The 20,287-nt window shown below is 39.7% G+C and overlaps 1 protein-coding gene across 2 annotated transcripts; it reads left to right on the top strand.

Annotated features, from left to right (window-relative positions):
* Positions 1–10,436: 10,436 nt before the first annotated feature.
* On the top strand, positions 10,437–19,787 carry pigt (phosphatidylinositol glycan anchor biosynthesis, class T). 2 transcript variants are annotated; one of them, XM_066671652.1, is made up of 12 exons: positions 10,437–10,787; positions 11,991–12,168; positions 12,756–12,883; positions 12,967–13,067; positions 13,145–13,231; positions 14,366–14,453; positions 14,549–14,646; positions 14,869–15,022; positions 15,436–15,636; positions 17,409–17,574; positions 17,883–17,966; positions 18,320–19,787. In XM_066671652.1, exons 1-12 carry the CDS (start codon positions 10,526–10,528, stop codon positions 18,567–18,569), a joined length of 1,797 nt encoding a protein of 598 aa, XP_066527749.1. In that variant the 5' UTR covers positions 10,437–10,525; the 3' UTR covers positions 18,570–19,787. The 2 variants fall into 2 exon arrangements, with proteins under 2 accessions (XP_066527749.1, XP_066527748.1); XM_066671651.1 differs by having other exon boundaries at positions 10,438–10,787; positions 14,869–15,025.
* Positions 19,788–20,287: the final 500 nt, after the last annotated feature.

The raw sequence follows: 20,287 nt of genomic DNA, 5'->3' as shown, positions 1-20,287 counted from the left end.
CTACAAACATTAAGGCATATTGTGTAGCATTTCATCAAAATACCCTTTTTTACAACTGAAATCAAGTTTTCAGGGTATAGCCTGCAATTAAAAATGTCTTTTAGTAAAACATTTCTTTTAGGAAGAACATGGAAGAGGCTCTAAATCTTTTCTGTCAGAGGAAAAGGACAGGATGAGCAGGGTTTCTCTCCAAATAATTCCGCGTGCATGGGCTGCTTGATTTTAGTGGTAGTTCAGGCAAGAACCCCTGATGGTGTAAAGTCTGAATCAGTGAAGCTGTGGAATTTAGTTGCAGAAGGCTACTTCTTCCTGCCCTACACTCACACGCACTGCTAAAAAAGACACACTGTCAAACGTCTAATCTGCTCCCTGCTGCATCTCCGGGGAGGCCGCTGAGCTTGTTGTTGTTGTGTTCTGTTTTCACAGCCCAGAAGAGATGGCAGCCAGTGAACTGTGCTTGACAAGGGCAAGACTTCTCTCCCCCTGTAGAGCAGCCTGTACTGTGCATCCTTCATATGTTTGTATAGAGAACCAAGAATGATTATTTCTGATTGAGGATGAGTTACAAAGTATATTAAAAACAGAACGGCAAACCTATAGACCTCCACTAAATTTACTCACCTCACATTTCTGCCAAAATGAGAAATATTAAGATTTGGTGGTATATATTAGAGATGGTCTCTCTTTTTTCGCCAACAGCTTCTACTCTTCTGGAACATTGCTGTGGGGATTAGATTCCAATCGGCTACAGAAACCAACTCATGTTGGAGTCCTGGATAACAAACACTTCGAATTCGTCCCACATGGGGTTCCATCACTTCAGACAACACAGTTCAACCTATTTGGAGTCAAAGTGTGGAGCTTTGAGCTTTGGGGAACTCCAGTGTATCCCATTCTACGGAGACTATATAGTGTGCACACAAAGTTGTTGAATTCCCTCAGTAGAAGGACTATCCACAAACAGTCTTTAATTTTTTGTTCATTTTAAAGATACAAGATATAGTGTTAATAAATAGATGTATAAGAATAAAGGTACTGTACAGGTACATTACTCTCACTAACCTTCCTTGAAGGTTTCTAATATTAGCTAATAATAGCAGCAGCATCTACTCAGATATGGAGTATCTCCAGTAGATCTCAAATTAGATATACTGGTCAATATTGTATTTTGGATGCTATATTAGCACAAAACCTGCTGACCTCAGAGAACCTGGCTTTCATGGCCATTGCAGGGTTCTTGTGCTGCCCAGTGTATTGAAAGTACAATTCCACACATCACAAGCAATTAAATACTCTGATATTAACATCAGACATCAGCAAAGACAGGAGTTAGTTCTTAAATTGTAGAAGTTCCCTACAGCTAAATCAATTCAATTTATTTTAAGACTAGTAGCATCTAAATATGAGTGTGAACAATGTTGTATTTTGTCAAATGTTTATATTGTACCATAGTGCCATCACATATTACAGTTGGTTTCAATTTATAACAATCCAGGTGTAGAAGTACCAATCCTAAAACAGGTTTACTGCAAAAGCAAATCTCTCTTGACAAAACACAAATGTGATAATAAATCCTGGGGTGGGGACATATTACCAAAAATAACCTTTGAGTAAAAACATCACAAATTACAAAGCACCTTGCACTAGTGAAAAAAAGCTGAGTCTTTCTCACCAGCCCCTATCAGATGTAACTGATGAGTCATAGCCCACTCCTGGCACAGTAGTGGCCAGCAAGCAGCTCTGACCAGCATACAAAGACACAGGCTTCAGTGACAGCAGGGCGGCAAACCCCAAAAGTATCATTGTTTATTAAACAGAGCCCACAAAAACCCTTGTAATGAGTAAACTCGGCTTTGTAAGGTGCACACGTTGTGATGTCCAGTTGTGCGTATAATAAAATGAGACCACATTCAGGGACTAGCCTGGTCCACAGGGTTATCAAGCCCCAGCTTTGGGCTGTGGAACTGTTTTGTAAAGTGAAGGAGTTCCATCCAATACCTTTGGGATGAGTTGGAGTGGTGTTTATGACCCAAAACTAATCACCAAAAATCTCTACATTCATTCATTCATTCATTGTCTGTAGCTGCTTATCCAATTCAGGGTGGGTCTGGAGCCTACTCCCAGTCCTTCACAGAGCGACACACACTCACACGTTCACTTACACACTCACACCTATGAGCACTTTTGAGTAGCCAATCCACCTACTGTGCTGGACTGTGGGAGGAAACCAGAGCACCTGGAGGAAACTCACACAAACACAGGGAGAACACACCAAACTCCTCACAGGCAGTCACCCGGAGTGAGCCTTGAACCCACAACCTCAGGACCTTGGAGCTGTGTGACAGTGATACTACATGCTGCACCGTGACGCCAGAAATCTTTACATTACCTTATTAATGATTGTGTTCCCGAATGCCATCAAATAGTGAAACGTTAAGTCATTTAGTTTGAAGCCTTCACAGAAGAGTAGAGACTGTGAATGCAACATACTCTGGGGTTTTCTTCATTATGTGTAACATGTCATAAAAATCAAGAAGAACTAGATATGTTAAAAATGCACTTAAATAGGCAATGCACTTCCTGATACTGATAAACCTTTATAAAAAGCAGAAATGAGAACTAAATAAAAAAGAATTGGAATTACAATGAAATGTTTCTTTTTTAGAATGTTAAATTTTTAATATTTGTAATTATATATTTTTAAATAATATATTCTATTATAGGGCGGCATGGTGGCGCAGCAGGTAGAGTCGCAGTCACACAGCTCCAGGGGCCTGGAGGTTGTGGGTTCGATTCCTGCTCCAGGTGACTGTCTGTGAGGAGTTGGTGTGTTCTCCCCGTGTCTGCGTGGGTTTCCTCCGGGTGCTCCAGTTTCCTCCCACAGTCCAAAAACACACATTGGTAGGTGGATTGGTGACTCAAAAGTGTCCGTAGGTGTGAATGTGTGTGTGTGTCTGTGTTGCCCTGTGAAGGACTGGCGCCCCCTCCAGGGTGTATTCCCGCCTTGCGCCCAATGATTCCAGGTAGGCTCTGGACCCACCACAACCCTGAACTGGATAAGCGGTTACAGATAATGAATGAATATTCTATTATTATAATAAAACACAGCTATTTTTGCACATTGTCCCAATGTCAAATTATCATTCAGTAAATTTACAATAATTACATATTAAACATTTATATGTTCAAATACCATTTAATTATAATTCAAATACCATTGTGCATCTCAATTAGAGTTTCATAACTTGTAACCTGGTGTTGCCATGTCTGATTAGAAACTTTAAATTCACACTTAGATGATTTTAAGATAAAATCTGTGTATACAAACATTTTATAAATGTAGCTTCCAGTTAATTTTCAATAAATGTTGATAGCATTGAAAGAATATGCATTGTTTATTATTTAGTCCAGTTCACTTTTATTAAAGTGGTGGATGTAATTGCTAATATAGTCAATATTTACAGTCCTAATGGCTGTTTAGCACTATCTTGCCGAATCCAATTCTTGTGGTCTCACTACAGGCTCCATAGGATGGTTACAAGTTCTGACCTCCGAGATCTTCACACTGGCTTGTGTATCATTATTATATTGGCCATATATACGCAGACATTTACAACAATATCTTATGTAATTCCTTTCTTATTCTGTCTGATGAACATTCAGACACATAGCATATCAGAGCAGTCCAGACAAAAACAAAGGAGAATGGATATTTTAAGGCAGTTTCTCTTTGGCAGAAGCCCAAGAGTCCTCCCACATGTGATGCTGGCCGCTCCATTTTGACACCTCACTCTCTAACACCTCTCGCCTGTCTCCCACTACCATTCAGCCCAGTGTTTCCAGCAAAAGGGTTAATCACCTGCTTTAATACAGCCATGCAGCCCTCGGGGCCCCTGGGCAGAGAGCAAGGACAGGTTTGGAGTGCACATACAGGAGGCCCTCAGTGAATACCTGGTGCTCATATGAGAGGAATTGGCCAGACAATGATGGCTGTGAGGCATTTCATTCATATAATTCTCATTTAAGGAAATGACCATAGGAGCCATGAACACTGTGCAGGTATAGAGTATATCATCACTCTCCAAAGAAAAACATGTATCTCCAAATTAGCAACTTTACAGGAGATGGAAAAACCATCTTAACTTTCAGTGGAGGTCAGTGTAAAACATTTATATTGGTCCAATCGTCCTGACATTTTCACACAATGTGAAGGACGGCTGCTGTGCTTAAATGATGTAGTAAACTAATAATAGACAGAAATGGAGATGTGCAGAAATAGCAGCTATACACAAGGACAGAATACTGTGAATATACTGCAACGAGTTGTGATAGCTATGGATATGTACTACAATATATATTACAAAATATGCTTCAACCACATCTGTGATCCCTATGTTTAATATATTAAATGTGTAATATGCTAGCAGTGTACTGCAAAATCACTAGTGAACACTTGTCATTTCAATGTTAAGATTTTTTCCAGGATGATTCCAGATGAATCTTAACTGAAAAAATGTTTGATCATGTTGTGTTAAAAAAGTCATAAATATAGTACATTTTACACAGATAAAAATGAAATCATACCATGTGTGTCGCTGGATATTGATAAGTGAAGTATGATGTAATTACTGTTACATTGAAATGTGCATGATAATAATTCATTGCTCACATTAATAATAAAAAAACATATCTTATACTAAATCTCACACCTTAAACCTTATTCATTCATTATCTGTGAGCGCTTATCCAATTCAGGGTTGTGGTAGGTCCAGAGCCTACCTGGAATCATTGGGAGCAAGGCAGGAATACACCCTGGAGGGGGCGCCAGTCCTTCACAGGGCAACACACACAGTCACACATTCACACCTACTGACACTTTTGAGTCGCCAATCCACCTACCAACGTGTGTTTTTGGACTGTGGGATGAAACCGGAGCACCCGGAGGAAACCCACGCAGACACTGGGAGAACACACCAACTCCTCACAGACAGTCACCCGGAGCGGGAATCGAACCCACAACATCCAGGCCACTGGAGCTGTGTGACTGCGACACTACCTGCTACACCACCATGCCGCCCCATCTTAAAACTCCTACAACAATTTTAATATAACTTGTTTTATATAAAGTAACAAGAAACCTAACAAGATTGAAAGTGAAATTAGGAAATAAAATTGCCCAATGGACCTTCATGATCTATTTCAGTTGACAAATAATTAACAGAAAAATAAATGTAATTAATTATGTTTAATTTTTAAGTACTTTTAAGTAGTGTTTTCCTATTAATACCTATTTGCTTCCAGCTGAAAACATACACTTCTCAAGCTAAACTAGACAAATGTACCTCAGTGCTGCCTGCTCAAGGCGATATTAACAAACATTACTCACCACTGCGCTATAATGGAATTATTCCACCAGTGAGAAGAATTTTCCTCAGCTCAATGACTAAAAATGCCTCAATTAAAATTCTGCCTGTAATTTGAATGCTAACTAATGTGTATCACAAAATGTGACAGGCTTAATGCCCAGTAAACAAAGTGCTAGTTGTAATTTCACTTTGAGCTACTCCAAAATGTCATCACAGCAGATCATCCATCACCTAGTGGATGACTGCTCATACAACTTGGTACTATATTTTTACCTGATGCTTTCCCTGATGCACTTGTCTCTTAAACACAGGCTTGGGGCTGGCACCATAGCACAGAGTGGCTGGGGGTGGGTTCACCAAACTCTGCACAAACAATGAACTGAAGTGAGGTCTGAACCCAAGCCCCAAGGCCCCAGAGCTCTGCCATTGCAAAATACTAGCAGATAATATTGATACAAACTGATCGTGCGAAATACCTCACACTATGTAAAAACACAGATGGACTTTTGGTTTGAGAAGAAGATTAAACTTCATGTAACTGTCCTGATTCATGAAAACTTCCACTCATTTGCAGATTGCATTCATCTGTGCTATCAATAATAAACCAATATACACTTTTGTAGAACATTAAAAAGAAAAATAAAAAATAAAAAAAGGATAATTAAAAGCCAATGTTAAGATTTCAGTTTGTTTTGTACTGAGGATTTTTTTCGAATGAGGAAAACTAAAAACATCTGAGGGATTTCCACTGCACTGATGGGTAACTGTCAGAAGGGAAAACACACACACGCACACACTCCACCATGATGCAGCAAGTCTTCTGCAGACATTCAGTGCATGAGAGAGTTTGGCCATGTGGTATTCGGGCTTTTAATTAATTATCACTTAGCCAAGGGAGAAGCTGATGCATTACCCTCAGTACCTTCTACTGGTGCGAGTCAATGGGAAGCAAGAGTCATTAGCAAACCTCAGAAGACTCACTCCATTACTCTATTTCTCTCAGTTTCTCTCTTTATCTATCTATCTGTCTTATTAATTTCTTTCTGCATGTGTGTTTGCACTGAAGTGCTCTATTATTAGGACATGTCTATGTAACCACATGTCATCAAATTAATTATTTCACAGAACACATTAACCTGTCCCTCAGTGCAGACTACAAAGCTATACATTACACAATGTATGAGCCATTGATCAGCAATCACCAGAAATATCTGCTCTCCGATTAAAAGGTCTAATATTAGTCACAAGCATTACTGTCAAGTGTCATGTATGATACAAGTGGCCTTTTGCTAGTCAGAGAGGTGGTGGGCGGACATCTACTGAGTGTTACTTGCCTAAGTGTCAAAGAAAGTCACTTGGCAGAGAGTTGAAGCTAAACTAAACATGCAATGTTAATATGCGATTCTCATCACGACTAGGGGGAACGAGGCAGTGATAGCCTACATACTCAGACTAACAAACTGGGATCCATTACAATTGTCTCTTTGTGCTGGACACCTGCTTATAATCAGCTGTGCCAGAACAGGAGGGCTGTGCTTGTTCCCCATGGACCCTAAGGATGTCAAAGTCAGGATTTTAATTTTTCAAAGCATAGCAGCTTTCATGGATGCTTGGGCAAGTTTTAAATCACATTAAATTCCACAGATGATTCTTGTACACACAGATACATGTATCAGGCTAATATCAGAAGACAATGCTGAATCACGTCAGGGAAAAAGAGAATAAATCCAATGCTCTAAACAAACTAACCTGAATTAGCACTCACTCACATCACATTGTCAGACGTATAATTATTAACTGTGTGTTTAATCCTGTACAAAAGTAGATTTGTGTTATTGGAGCTTTACATCCTAGTTTTAGGTGGTGGGATGCATGGTAATAGTGGAATCATATTGTTATTAATTACTGTAAAAATGATCAGCATCAGACAAATATTTAGATTTGACTGATATTTCAAAAACCTCCTTTCAAGGTTTTGTTACCACCTTACGACCAGTGATTCTGGGTAGGCTCCGGACCCACTGTGACCCTGAACAGGATAAGTGGTAACAGACAATGAAAGAAAGAAAGAAAGAAAGAAAGAAAGAAAGAAAGAAAGAAAGAATGAATGAATGAATGAATGAATGAAAAAAAAGCCAAGATTGATTTGTTATATTAGTTTGCATGTTATAAATGTTAATGTATTGTATTGGCATCTGCACTCAGGCCAGTGTACAAAACAATTTACCTGTATCTGCCCATAATTCTACTGCTTGTGATGTGCTTTGTGTAATAGAGGCTTAGTATAAATCATAGGCTAGTAATTGAAATATTAATATATGTATATATTCAGCTAATATTATATAAGCATAAATAAATATTGGGACACGAGGTATTGTGCCATTTCTAACTGTGGTTTCTTGTACAACCAGTCAGTCAGTGTCAGACTAAAGATTTTACATGTAATTGTGTAAATGTAAGTGTAAATATCCCATAATGTCAATACAATTCGCTCTCATTTACTCGCTGACAGATTCATGGTGCACTAACATGTGTGTGAAATCGTTTTTGTGAGCCACCCTCAGCTCCACACACCACAAAGCGCCTGAGACGCTCCATTCAAGAGGCGCCAATACCGTGCTAACGGAGGCGAACAGTGCGCATGCGCGAATATCATCAGACACCCTTCCATTAACATAGGCTACACGTATCATTATATAATTATTCAAAATGTTCCAGTAAAGGCATGCTTTTGAGCTGTTGTAGAAGATAGATTCTGTTTCGTCTATAACCCCAGAAGAAGTTAAAAAATCGGCGGTGCCTCCGTATCCACTAAAAATAGAGTCAACACAAAGCAGTCTGTCACAGTCTGAGACCGTGGCTGAACCTCAAATGGATCCATACTCCCTACGTAGTGCACTGCATAGGTCATGAATCTAGCGCCTCTGCATCCACACGATGCACTGAATGTTGGTCACTGAGCCGTGCATATTATGGCTGAGTGCAGATGACTTGCTGTTGTCACAGATTTGTCCCTGTTTGGGTTTTTTCATAACCTTTACAGTACACTACACAAGAAGGGGACCATCTGAGATAAAGCCCCGGCGACATTCAGAATCCAGCCATGGTTTGCACATGTGTGCTTGGCTTGGTTAGTGTGTTTTCACAAAAGCAGCCAAGTAAAGCATGAGTGGAGATGTTCTGGAAAATGGAAATTGAATCTGTTTCAATGCCGTCCACACACACCGCATCAGCGCTGGTTTAAGTGAAAGCCATTTAGCGCCTGAAGCCTTGGAGTGCAGAGAAAGGGAAGCAGATTGGGTTTCACGGCGTTTGTCCTAATGCAATAAGCAGAAGAGGGGAGGTTAGTTTCTCTTACCTGAGCCGCGCGCGGAATCAATGCCGGACTCGAGGAGGATGTTGGGGTCACTTTGAGATCTGCCCCTGTGCAGCATGCATTTGTCCGCGTCGTCCGAGGAAGCCATGGGGACGTGAAGAGCGCAGTTATGAATAAGATGGAATAAAGCCGAAAGGCAGTGAAGGTCAGCGCGTAAAGAACAGCGGGGCGTGATTCAGTCTGACAGCCGTCACCAGCATCCAGAGCATGAATTACAACACGGTGAGTGTGTGTGTGTGTGAGCGAGGGTTGTTCGCGCCTGTGGATGATGAAGGAGTGTGTGTGCGCGCGCGCGCGCGCGAGTGTGTGTGTGTGTGTGGATGATGCACGCGCCTGTGGATGATGAGGGAGATTGTGTGCGCGCGCCTCTGTGTGTCAGTGCGCGCCTGTAGACAAGGTGTGCTGAAGAGCTAATAAGTGGGGCTTGGACGATGATCCACGGTTGACCCCCAGCGTGGTCAGGGCGGCTCTGATTTGCTGAACGTAATGGGACGGCTATGTGAATGTATTTTTTATGAGTCTTCATGACACACGGTGCGGTACAATACAACAGCATCCATTCATACGATGTGCTCAGTTCAGACATCAACACAGCGACACCAGTGGCCGCACAGTGACACTGCAACCTGGAGACTTTTTACATTGGAGGGCACAAAAAAACCAGAAATACTCACACGGCTGCAGTAGGACTGCAAGAGCCCGCTTTGAAAGTGTGCAGATTTCAAAACACAGCAACAGTGCTTTAAATGATGGACTATATGTTTAATTGCGGAGAATGTAGCCCAGGAACATAAAGCCTCTGAACTGCGTGCAGGGGTTGGTCTTTTCACTAGACGCACTGTTATCAGTTGGTTTGTTTAAAAATGTCAATTCTGGCAAATTTTCCCATACTCATTGATCAAAAACCAACGTTTACGCTGAGATAAAAAGGAAAATCAATTTCCCAGTAAACAATTAGCCGTTGATTCAACGTTGAAATAACGTAATGACTGCCGTCTAATCAACGTTCTCTTAAGATTGAAAATGAAAGTTGAAAAGACGTCCAAACACAGACGTTGAAAAGACGACTATTAGACGTATTTTGGACGTCCACTGACGTTATTAATTGGTCACCACTTAACTAACTTATTAAGATGAATTTTGGACGTCCATTGACGTTTAAAATATGTCCTTGACGGACAGACTACTGTTAGACCTATTTTGAACGTCCAGGGACGTTCCTTGTTTACTGGGTTTGGACTACTATGTTGAGATAGTAAATGGATAAGTTAAGCAATTTATTTTTGTTTATTCATCTATTTATGGTTTGTTCATTACATTTCGTAAAATATTTTTTAGGCAATTTATGAAAATACAAAAAACAACCCTTACTGAATGATAAAAAAAATAAAAAATATATTCATGATTACCGCGACCCTGAAATGGAGAAGCGGAAAAGAAAATGTATGTATGTATGTATTCACGATTGTCTCTTACAAAATACAGAACTATTAAACTATTTATTTTTAGTAAAGCTGCTTCAGTTTTTCTGAACTATGAGGTAAGACTTTCTCGGTGTTAGAGGGGATGGGAAGAGGATAAGCTCTGTGCACTCTGCACCTCTGAATTGCACCTTACAGTAGTTGAATTCAAAGAATTGCATAGAAACCTCTGGAGGTCTGCGTGATGTTGGTGAAACTGCGCAGACTCTGAACTCGACCTAAACCCAGAGCTGCTCCTCTCTGATTGGTCAGAAGAGAGGAGCGTCGTTCAGGAGGTAGTGCCGAACGGAAGAGCGCTGAAAATGGCGGCGCTGTGTGTTGTCATACTGAGCGTCTTCCTGCTGTCCTGTACATGTAACACTTTGGAAAACCCTAGCGATGAGACGGGACCAGTTAGCAGCTCAGGGGCCGAGGAGAGCGGATCCGTGGGACAGGACCAACACCGACACAGTGACCAGTTTGAGGAGGAGCTAGTCATCAGACCCCTGCATTCTGGAGACATCTACACCAGCTTCCAGTTCAGGACACAGTGGGACACTGACTTCCTGGAGCAGGCCGAGAAAGGTGCCCTACTCTCCGAATACACGACTTTATTTTCCCTTTTAAAATCCAACTTCCTCTTGGTCAAAACGTTGACTAGGGCTGATCCCTAATAGCTCCCTGCTTAGTGCACGGGAGAGGATAAGGGCTAATAGGGCTTCCACTCACAAACAAAGGACTACAATTAAGATTCGTGAACGTGGAGTTTATTGCCAATTCTGAATGAGTTTATGACAGTCTTATTGTGTATTTGATGTAGAACCCGTTATTTATTGACATCCGTTGTGCATTACATAGGGAGCAGGGAGCTATTTGAGATAGAGCCCAACTGCCTCCCAATAATTGAATGAAACGTACTCTTTTACAGGTTTCTTGCCTTTTACTCATCTGTAGAGACTGTTATGGTAGTCCACTAGGCTTACAGCTCATACAGCATCAAGGCCTACATATGAAATACATTCAACTTTTCAGACGCTTCCCAAGTCTTTGCACATTATTTATATTTATTTTGGTTAAATATCTTATTTGCAGATATCTTATTCAGCTGAGCACCACACAGTTTGCACCCATTGTTAGACTATACAGATTTGTCTATTCTATAAGCCCTTTAAAGCAAAATTACATAATTATTTAACCATAATGTTATAGATTCAGAATATTTGCTTCAAAATAAATGCTTCACTGACCTGCAGTATGGAGAATATAAGCCTTTTGACTTTTATATATTTATATAATACTTGTCTACACATGTCTAGGAGTATTAGATAGTATTAGATGCCTTATCCAACACATGGATGGATGTTGTGGCAGCAGGCAATGCACGACAATACATTCACAACACATCAGCTATTTGATGGAAAGCCAAGCATGAGAAACACAGCATAGTGCTTTGTCCAGGGTATCGTAGGGCATCACTCACACACACACACACACACACACAAAATTTGGGCAAATTTGCACAGCCAACTACCCGACTATGTATTTGGATTGTGAGAGGAAACTAGGGAGATTATTTGACATTTGACATTATGTGGTGTTTTCTATTGCATTGTAGAACACACATCATTTTGACTAAATTACCAGCTAGGATGATCTCTACACTGAGATATTTTTAAGGATTTTGACCCAGAACTCTATTCAGTTATGTAAGAACCTTAAACATTAGACCTTCTGTTTCATCTTTGGGTTAAATAAAATTAATTTGTGCTTATATTATTTCTTTTTAAGTGTCCCATTACCGGCTCTTTCCAAAGTCATTGGGCCAATTGCTGTCCAAGTTCTCAGTGCGGGAGCTGCATATCTCCTTCACCCAGGGCTACTGGAGGACCATGCAGTGGGGGCAGCCCTTCATCCCCTCTCCTCCTGGGGCTGAGCTCTGGGTGTGGTTCCACGACTCTGTGGTGGAGTGAGTAACAGAACGGTCTCTGTTTAATGCTGATGATTAGTTAATAATGGTGCATATGGGCCAATTCCACACACTGTCAATAAGAACCATTAACATCTTTATTTGGCCTCCTTGTGTTGCTACTGCATCCATGGGTAGCTATGATGACATTTTAATATATTTGAACAATTAGATACATCTGTAATCAATATGGCTCTGACTTATTTTTCTTATTGATGATGCATCTCATCCACAATGGTTTTTCCTTCAAAATACTGCACACGTATATGTTGATTTTTGCTTTACATTTGATGATACCCTGTATAGTTTCTCTGGACATGAAATCTACATTTATATTTATTAAAGATATCAGAGGAATAGATTTATTCAGTGTGTATTTAAAGGCCATATTTCTGCTGTTGATAAGAAACAAAAACTGAGTAGATTCCTGCTGAACTGAGGCTTAAGCTCTTTTGTGCATTTTGCATTTATTCAGATGTTTAATATTTGTACTGTGGTTTGTCAGTTTGTGTATATATTGATTACAACAAGATCAGTTACTATTGTGTTTGACCAATTAATCGACTCTAATCTTGTTTGGCTTACAGTGTGGATGGGAACTGGAAGGAGCTCACCAATGTTCTGTCAGGTATCTTCTGTGCTTCTCTAAACTTCATCGACTCCACAAACACGGTTCAGCCTAGTGCCTCTTTTAAACCCCTCGGTTTGGGAAATGGTAAGACGATACCATTTTTTAGGTATATTATGTTTTAATAATATACCTTCCTATGATAAACAGAACATTTTTCTTTCTTTCAGTTACTGATCACCAGTTCCTCCGTTATGCCACACTGCCACGTGAAATTGTCTGTACTGAGAATTTGACCCCTTGGAAGAAGCTTCTCCCCTGTGGCTCCAAGGTGCAGTACATTGCTTTGGTGTCTAAGGATGTACATGGTCCCTGTTCACATTCTAATCACACTGTTTCACTGTATAGGCTGGTTTGGCAGTGCTCATGAAGTCAGAGAAGCTCTTCCACAGCAGTTTCTTTTCTCAGGCTGTACATATTAGACCAGTCTGTAAGGTGAGATATTTTTAATTGTTTTTTTTTTTTACATAGATACAATGATGCAGAAACACATCACCACACATTATAGTCCACTGTAGGGGTCGGTGATATGGCCCTAAAGTAATATCACAATATTTATGGGTACATTTTGTGATACGATAATCTTGGTGAATTATATTTTGTTAATTTCAAGAACATAATATTGCAACTAAATAAATTATTACATTTTATTTTAGTATAAATGAAACAATTTGAACATTCAGTAGAAACGTATGAAAAGAAATGAGTAAACACTTGGTTATTTTGTAAACAATTTTTGAATTTCTTTATACGAAACCTGATGCTTCTCCTAGAGGTGGTGAAACAGGTTTATTATCTTTATTTTTATTATTTTATCATAATCACAATATGGAATTTTAAAATATATATAATGTTTTTAATTTATAACAATTTTATCGCAAACAATACAATATGGAATGGCCCTAGACCACTGTACATTTTAAAATAACATTACCCTGTGCTGCTCTGTGTGAAATGATCGAATGTTTGTGACACACCCCAAAATATTGTTTTATTCCGTTGTAATCCAGATTTATTTTCTGTTTTAAACAGCCATTTGAAATGAAATTTGATGTTTTTTAAAAATCAGTATTTAATGTGTCTGCCCTCTGCTTTTTATTGAAGCTTTATTTATTTTTAAGGAATTTCCTTTCAGTTTTTCAAAGGAACCTGCATTGATCATTTTTCCACTCCACCAAAGTCCAATCTTGGATGTGTTTTCTGCCTCTCACAATCCAAGTAATAACCGATACGTCTGATCACTTTAGAAATGTATTTGAACATTTTGCACTTAATGGGCATTTTGAGTGGAAATAAATTAATGAAGAGTTGTCTCTGTAACTGAGACTTTGAGGTATTAGACCAAAAATCTGAGCACAGTTAGAACATTGATGCACATAAGATATTTTCTGTGATAAAGGCAGTAAATTAGCTGCTGTGGAGCATGCCTTATGTTCTTGTGCCAGTGAAAGCATTATCAATGCAGAGGTCTCCAACTGGGCATTTACCACGGAATAAATAAAGCTTTGTGAACTACACAATATAACTGTATCCTGTATTTTCTGATTTCTGTGTCAACATGTCACTCAGGACTGGCAGTGTACAAGCAAGGCTTTGGAGCTAAGACAGACTCTGAATGTAGTGTTTGATCTCTATACCTCAGGGCAGGGTAAAAAGGGTAAGAGAAACAGATTTTTCACTGAAATGTATTTGGCTTTTTAATAAAATGACAGAATATCACTTACAGCTTATAACATGTTTTCTTTTCCTCAGAGTGGTCCCTTTTCAAGATGTTCTCTCGCACGCTGACTGAGGCTTGCCCTCTAGCGTCTTCTAGCAAAGTCTATGTCGATGTTACAGACAACCCAGAGGTAAATTTATAGGCTCTGTTTTAACTGTTTTAAAGGAGTGGCACCTTTGATAGGTTGGAGTAATACAGATATTATGCTGCTAAATATTAATGCCCTCTGTTGGTCCTTGAATGGCTTCTAAGATGATTTGAGAATCAGAGGGAATAAATGAAAAAATGCTGGACAGGTAGAACCATTGCTCTACATGTTGATTGTTAAATGTTCAAGTGATTTGTCCAACAGGGGGAGCTATTTGACTTGAGTCCAGCCACCCCTTTCCTCAGCACAGCTGTGGTGCTTGGAGATCGCAGAACGTACTCTGTGTATGATCTTACCAAGAGGGAGACTTTTGGCCAACTCCGATCACTCAACCTTTTACTGCGCTGGAAAGGGGAAGGTGGTAAGCCCATACATTTGCACCCAAAATTAATCAGGCAGCCATCTGCACTTGGCTTTCACTGGCCCAAAGCATTTAACAGTTTTATATAATTGTTGAAGTGAAATAGTCTTGCTGTATTGCAACTCTGTGAAATCCATACCTGATTTAGCTTTGTGTCTAAAGATTGTTTGCACTCAACAATTAATTGATGAATGCTGGGGCTCCAGGGAGGTGCAGGTGTCTAAGTATTAACCCACATCAGGGGGTTGCAAGTTGTATACCTCTGCATTGAAGTTCCCAATATTGATTCACTTCTGTTGCTGTTTCAGATTTTCCTGAAAGTTTTCATTGATTTGTTTGGCATTTCCTATGGATATGTTGTTTTAACCTTGTTGATTTACAAAGTTATTAATGATATATTATTGCTGTAGGTGACATGCTGCCTCCCCTTCTGCATGCGGAGCGCTATGTGGCAGGATTTGGACTCCAGACAGGCGAGATCCACACCCTCATCTACAATAATCATCCATATAGGGCATTTCCTGTGCTTCTGCTGGATTCCGTGCCATGGTACCTGCGACTTTACATCCACACACTGTCCGTCACCAGCAAGACGCGTGAGAACACACCAAGTGAGGCCCTTTTGTCTGTTTGTCTGGGGTATTTATTTTTTTACGCCACTTAACTATTTACAAGCGGAGGACGTGTTTTAAGTAGTACACAATTTCATTATGTGAAGAAGAATCCTGGAGGATAATAACTGCTTCTTTAATATATATATACATACACACACACACACACACACACACACACACACACAGTGGGTACGGAAAGTATTCAGACCCCTTTAAATGTTTCACTCTTTGTTTTATTGCAGCCATTTGCTAAAATCAAAAAAGTTCATTTTATTTCTCATTAATGTACACTCACTACCACATCTTGACAGAAAAAAAAACAGAAATGTAGAAATTTTTGCAAATTTATTTAAAAAGAAAAACTGAAATTTGACACGATCGTGAATGTTGGTGGACAGCCATTTTCAAGTCTCTCCAGAGATGCTCAATTGGGTTTAGATCAGGGATCTGGCTGGGCCAGTCAAGAACGGTCACAGAGTTGTTCCACAGAGTTGAAGCCACTACTTTGTTATTTTAGCTGTGTGCTTAGAGTCATTGTCTTGTTGGAAGGTGAACCTTTGGCCCAGTCTGAGGTCCAGAGAACTCTGGAAGAGGTTTTCGTCCAGGGTATCTCTGTACTTGGCCGCATTCGTCGTTCCTTCAGTTGCAAACCAGTTGTCCTGTCCCTGCATCTGAAAAACACCCCCATAGCATGATGGTGCCACCACTGTGTTTCACTGTTGGGATTGTATTGTGCAGGTGATGAGCAGTGCCTGGTTTTCTTCACACATAAGGCTTAGAATTAACACCAAGAAGTTCAATCTTCATCTCACCAGACCAGAGAATCTTATTTCTCATAGTCTGGGGTCCTTCATGTGGATTTTTTTTTGTGGGCTTTCATATGTCTTGCCAGTCTGCCATAAAGCCCTGACTGGTGGAGGGCTGCAGTGATAGCTGACTTTGTGGAACTTTCTCCCTACTCTCTACTGCATCTCTGGAGCTCAGCCACAGTGATCTTTGGGTTCTTCTTTACCTCTCCCACCAAGACTCTTCTCCCACGATTGTCCAGTTTGGCTGGACGGCCAGGTCTAGGAAGAGTTCTGGTCGTCCCAAACTTCTTCCATTTAAGGATTATGGAGGTCACTGTGCCCTTAAGAACCTTGAGGGCTGCAGAAATTCTTTTGTAACCATGGCCAGATCTGTGCCTTGCCACAATTCTGTCTCTGAGCTCCTTGGGCAGGTCCTTTGACCTCATGAACCTCATTTGCTCTGACATGCATTGTGAGGTCTTATATAGACAGGTGTGTGCCTTTCCTAATCAAGTCCAATCAGTTTCATTAAACACAGCTGGACTCCAATGAAGGAGTAGAACCATCTCAAGGAGGATCAGAAGATATAGACAGCATGTGGGTTAAATATGAATGTCAGAGCAAATTTCATGTGAAGTTTTCTTTTTTTAAGAAATTTGCAAAGATTTCTACATTTCTGTTTTTTTTTTCTGCCAAGATGTGGTAGTGAGTGTACATTAAAGAGAAATAAAATGAACTTTTTTGATTTTAGCAAATGGCTGCAATGAAAAAAATGATAAATGTAAAGTGGTCTGAATACTTTATTATATATATATATATATACGGGGGACGACGACTGCAAAGCAATCACTAATATATTAAGCATGATCATTCAAAAAGTTTTAGTTAATGTTGGGGTTTTGCTCCATGTATAAATCACAATTTTATTGTTTTTGAAAGCACACAAATGAAGCCCTCTTGTTTGTCCTCTTACATTCCAAGGCTATATTCACTATCAGCCTTCTAAGGACCGTCTACGCCCTCATCTTCTGGAGATGCTGGTGCAGTTGCCTCCTCATTCAGTCACTGAAGTCACAGTGCAGTTTGAGCGAGCCTTGCTCAAATGGACTGAATACACTCCAGATCCCAACCACGGTTTCTATGTTGGGTAGGAATCTTCTATTTATATTCTTTAGTATAATGCTTAAGACTTTGTTTTATATTGACAAAAATACTGTGACTCTAGAGGCCTGAACAGTGAGTGCGAATCTGGAAAGGAACAAGTGGTAAATCCATTAGAATAAAACTGAAAATTGCCAACAGTTTGAAACAAACCCATCTTTTATTTTAACTGTAAACTTGAATGCCGCACTTGACTAAAATTGCTCCAAATATGTTTTAACCTGTTTTGAAACTATGACTTTGAGCAGGAATTTAAAATGTTTAAAGCACTAAATTTGATTAACCTTATTCCAGATCATCTGTGATAAGTGCTCTTGTGCCAAGTGTAGTCGCCATGGACGTCAACAGCACTCAGGAGCGGCCACTATTCAGCAGCTTGTGAGTACTTCCCAGCTCAGCATGTGAATTTTGAACAGATATATGGCTAAATATAATATCGTATATCTAAAATATAGGAAAAATCGGTGTTGCATGTAAGAACTTTACATGTAAGGTGAAAAATAATATCTGAAGTTACATTAAATATAAACAAACCTGTAAGCCCATCAAATCAGTTCCAAATATTAACATTGACTGAAACTGCAACTTACCTCTACGTTTCTAGACTTTTAATTGTAAATTCATAGCTTTTGTATTCTCCCTAGAAAAACTCACACATTACAAGTCTAAAGTTTAACAATTGTATTGATTTTTTTTTGTTTTGTTTTGTTTTACCCCCCTCTTCAATTTAGTTTCCCAACCAAAGAGGAGTCGAGTTACTTTGTGCGGGTGTACACTGAGCCTTTGTTAGTTAATTTGCCCACACCTGACTTCAGCATGCCCTACAATGTTATCTGCCTCACCTGCACAGTGGTGGCAGTGGGATACGGCTCCTTCTACAACCTGTTGACCCGCACATTTCAGGTGGAGGAGCCCAGCCAGCCAATGGCTAAACGCTTGGCGAATGTAATCCGCCGTATAAGGGGAGTGCCACTGCTCTGAAACAACAGCTTCGGGATCTAATTCCAACTGTCAGAGATCCTCATCCGGCAGCTACATGAATCTGAACAATGGAATAGACATGGAGAAGGTCTGAAGTTTTTAGAGGGACTGTGTTTTCATGGGACATGAATCCAAGGCTTGTGTTTATGGAACTCTGGCAGGATGAGAGGAACTCATAAAGAATGTTGGTACTAAAGGCCTTTTGAATACTTTACTGAAGCTAAGTGGGAGGAATATGATGTTATGGGTCTCAGGTTTGGATTTTTGTTAACACTGGAGAAAATTAACATTTTTTTTGTTGTTTCTTAACTCAAGGGAGTATTTTAAATCTAACTGCTTTACTGCACTCATCTGGAAGAAGCACTCTCAGCAGAGGGAAATGTGAACCTCTCTTGATTAATGACATGTGGGCATGACCAAGTCGTTAGTCATCCTTCAGTACAGTGAAGCAAACCTTGTAGCGATGGTGAAGAAAGTCAAGATTTTAATTTATGGGTAATGCACTGAAATTGTTGTTGATGTGGAAAAACTTTTCTTTCATAAGGTGCTTTGATGTATCATCCGTTTTATGTTTGAAACATTCAGAGATTAGTTAAATTAAGATTAATTACATTTATATCCAGGTTAATTACTATACATTTAAGGTTAACGTTGTCATGGAAGGTACTCAAGTATATAGTCAAAAATTTGGTTTTGTTTATTCTTTCCCCACAAAATACATTTCAAAGTTTGGGTTCATGTTTGGAGAACAGTTTCCTTATCCAAAGATTTGTAATGTGAGTAGCTTGCAAGTTATACAGAGACAGTACAGACATTACTATTCATAACTGTCTCTGTATGAACTCAAAACTATGTATGTACACTACAGTTCATAAGTTTGGAGTTACTTTCAATGGTACAAGTAATTCCTCTGATGGTCACACTATTTTGTGGATTAACAGGAAAATGTCAGGAGACTGTAGCTGTGTTCGGAGTAATCTGTGCAGCTGTAGACATTCCATAATGACTGAAAAAGCTTTCTCAAAACATACATGTTATCCAAATTAACTCTTATATCCAATGCAATCTGTGTTGCTTTCCCTCTCATGATATCATTCTGAATGCTCTGTTTACTAACCTGCCGGTGTGAATGTTTATGTTCAATGGATGATGCAAGGTAAAGATGGATACAGACCTTGAAATAAAGCATGTATACTGCTGGTTGATCCCTGGACTAAACTTTCCCAGGCGAGATGCTTGTCTTAAGTCCCTAGACAAACACCATACATAGCTCTGAGCTTAATAGATGAATGCTAATCCTATTTCGGCCCAGTTTTGTTTGTTTTAGCTCCTTTTCTTCATACACGTGACTGTCTCAGTTTTGTCTCGAGATTTTTTGATACTTCACATTCCTTGGCCACTAGGTTGACTTTTTTCTGTCTGCCTGCACCAGCTGCTGCTGCCAAGCTCCTGGAAAAAGGACACAGAGGGCTCTTTCATTGCCAAAATTTTAGTGCACATGTTTGGGTCTCGAGTCAAGGGTGAGAAGTCTTTTACATTCCTGAGCACTGATGCACATGCAAGAGATGGAGAATATGTATGAAAATAGACTGTAGCCTAAAGGTTTGATTGCGAATGGCTTTGTAACACATGTACCAACAGTTCTGCAAGACTAACCATAAGGTAATGCCTGAGAAAAGAAGTCCAGGAAAACTCAGGAATCTACCAAAAGAAGCATT

The sequence above is a fragment of the Hoplias malabaricus genome, chromosome 5 (assembly GCF_029633855.1).
Source record: "Hoplias malabaricus isolate fHopMal1 chromosome 5, fHopMal1.hap1, whole genome shotgun sequence".
In the NCBI taxonomy this organism is placed as follows: Eukaryota; Metazoa; Chordata; class Actinopteri; order Characiformes; family Erythrinidae; genus Hoplias; species Hoplias malabaricus.
The sequence above is the reverse complement of the archived record's forward strand: the minus strand, read 5'-3'. Positions and strand labels throughout refer to the sequence as shown.

Excerpts from the sequence above, each read along its gene's own strand:
- pigt (XM_066671651.1), top strand. The coding sequence starts at position 10,526 with ATGGCGGCGCTGTGTGTTGTCATACTGAGCGTCTTCCTGCTGTCCTGT. Across the intron at positions 10,788-11,990 it reads CCTGGAGCAGGCCGAGAAAG|TGTCCCATTACCGGCTCTTT; the intron begins GTGCCCTACTCT and ends TTTCTTTTTAAG. Across the intron at positions 15,026-15,435 it reads GCGCTGGAAAGGGGAAGGTG|GTGACATGCTGCCTCCCCTT; the intron begins GTAAGCCCATAC and ends TTATTGCTGTAG.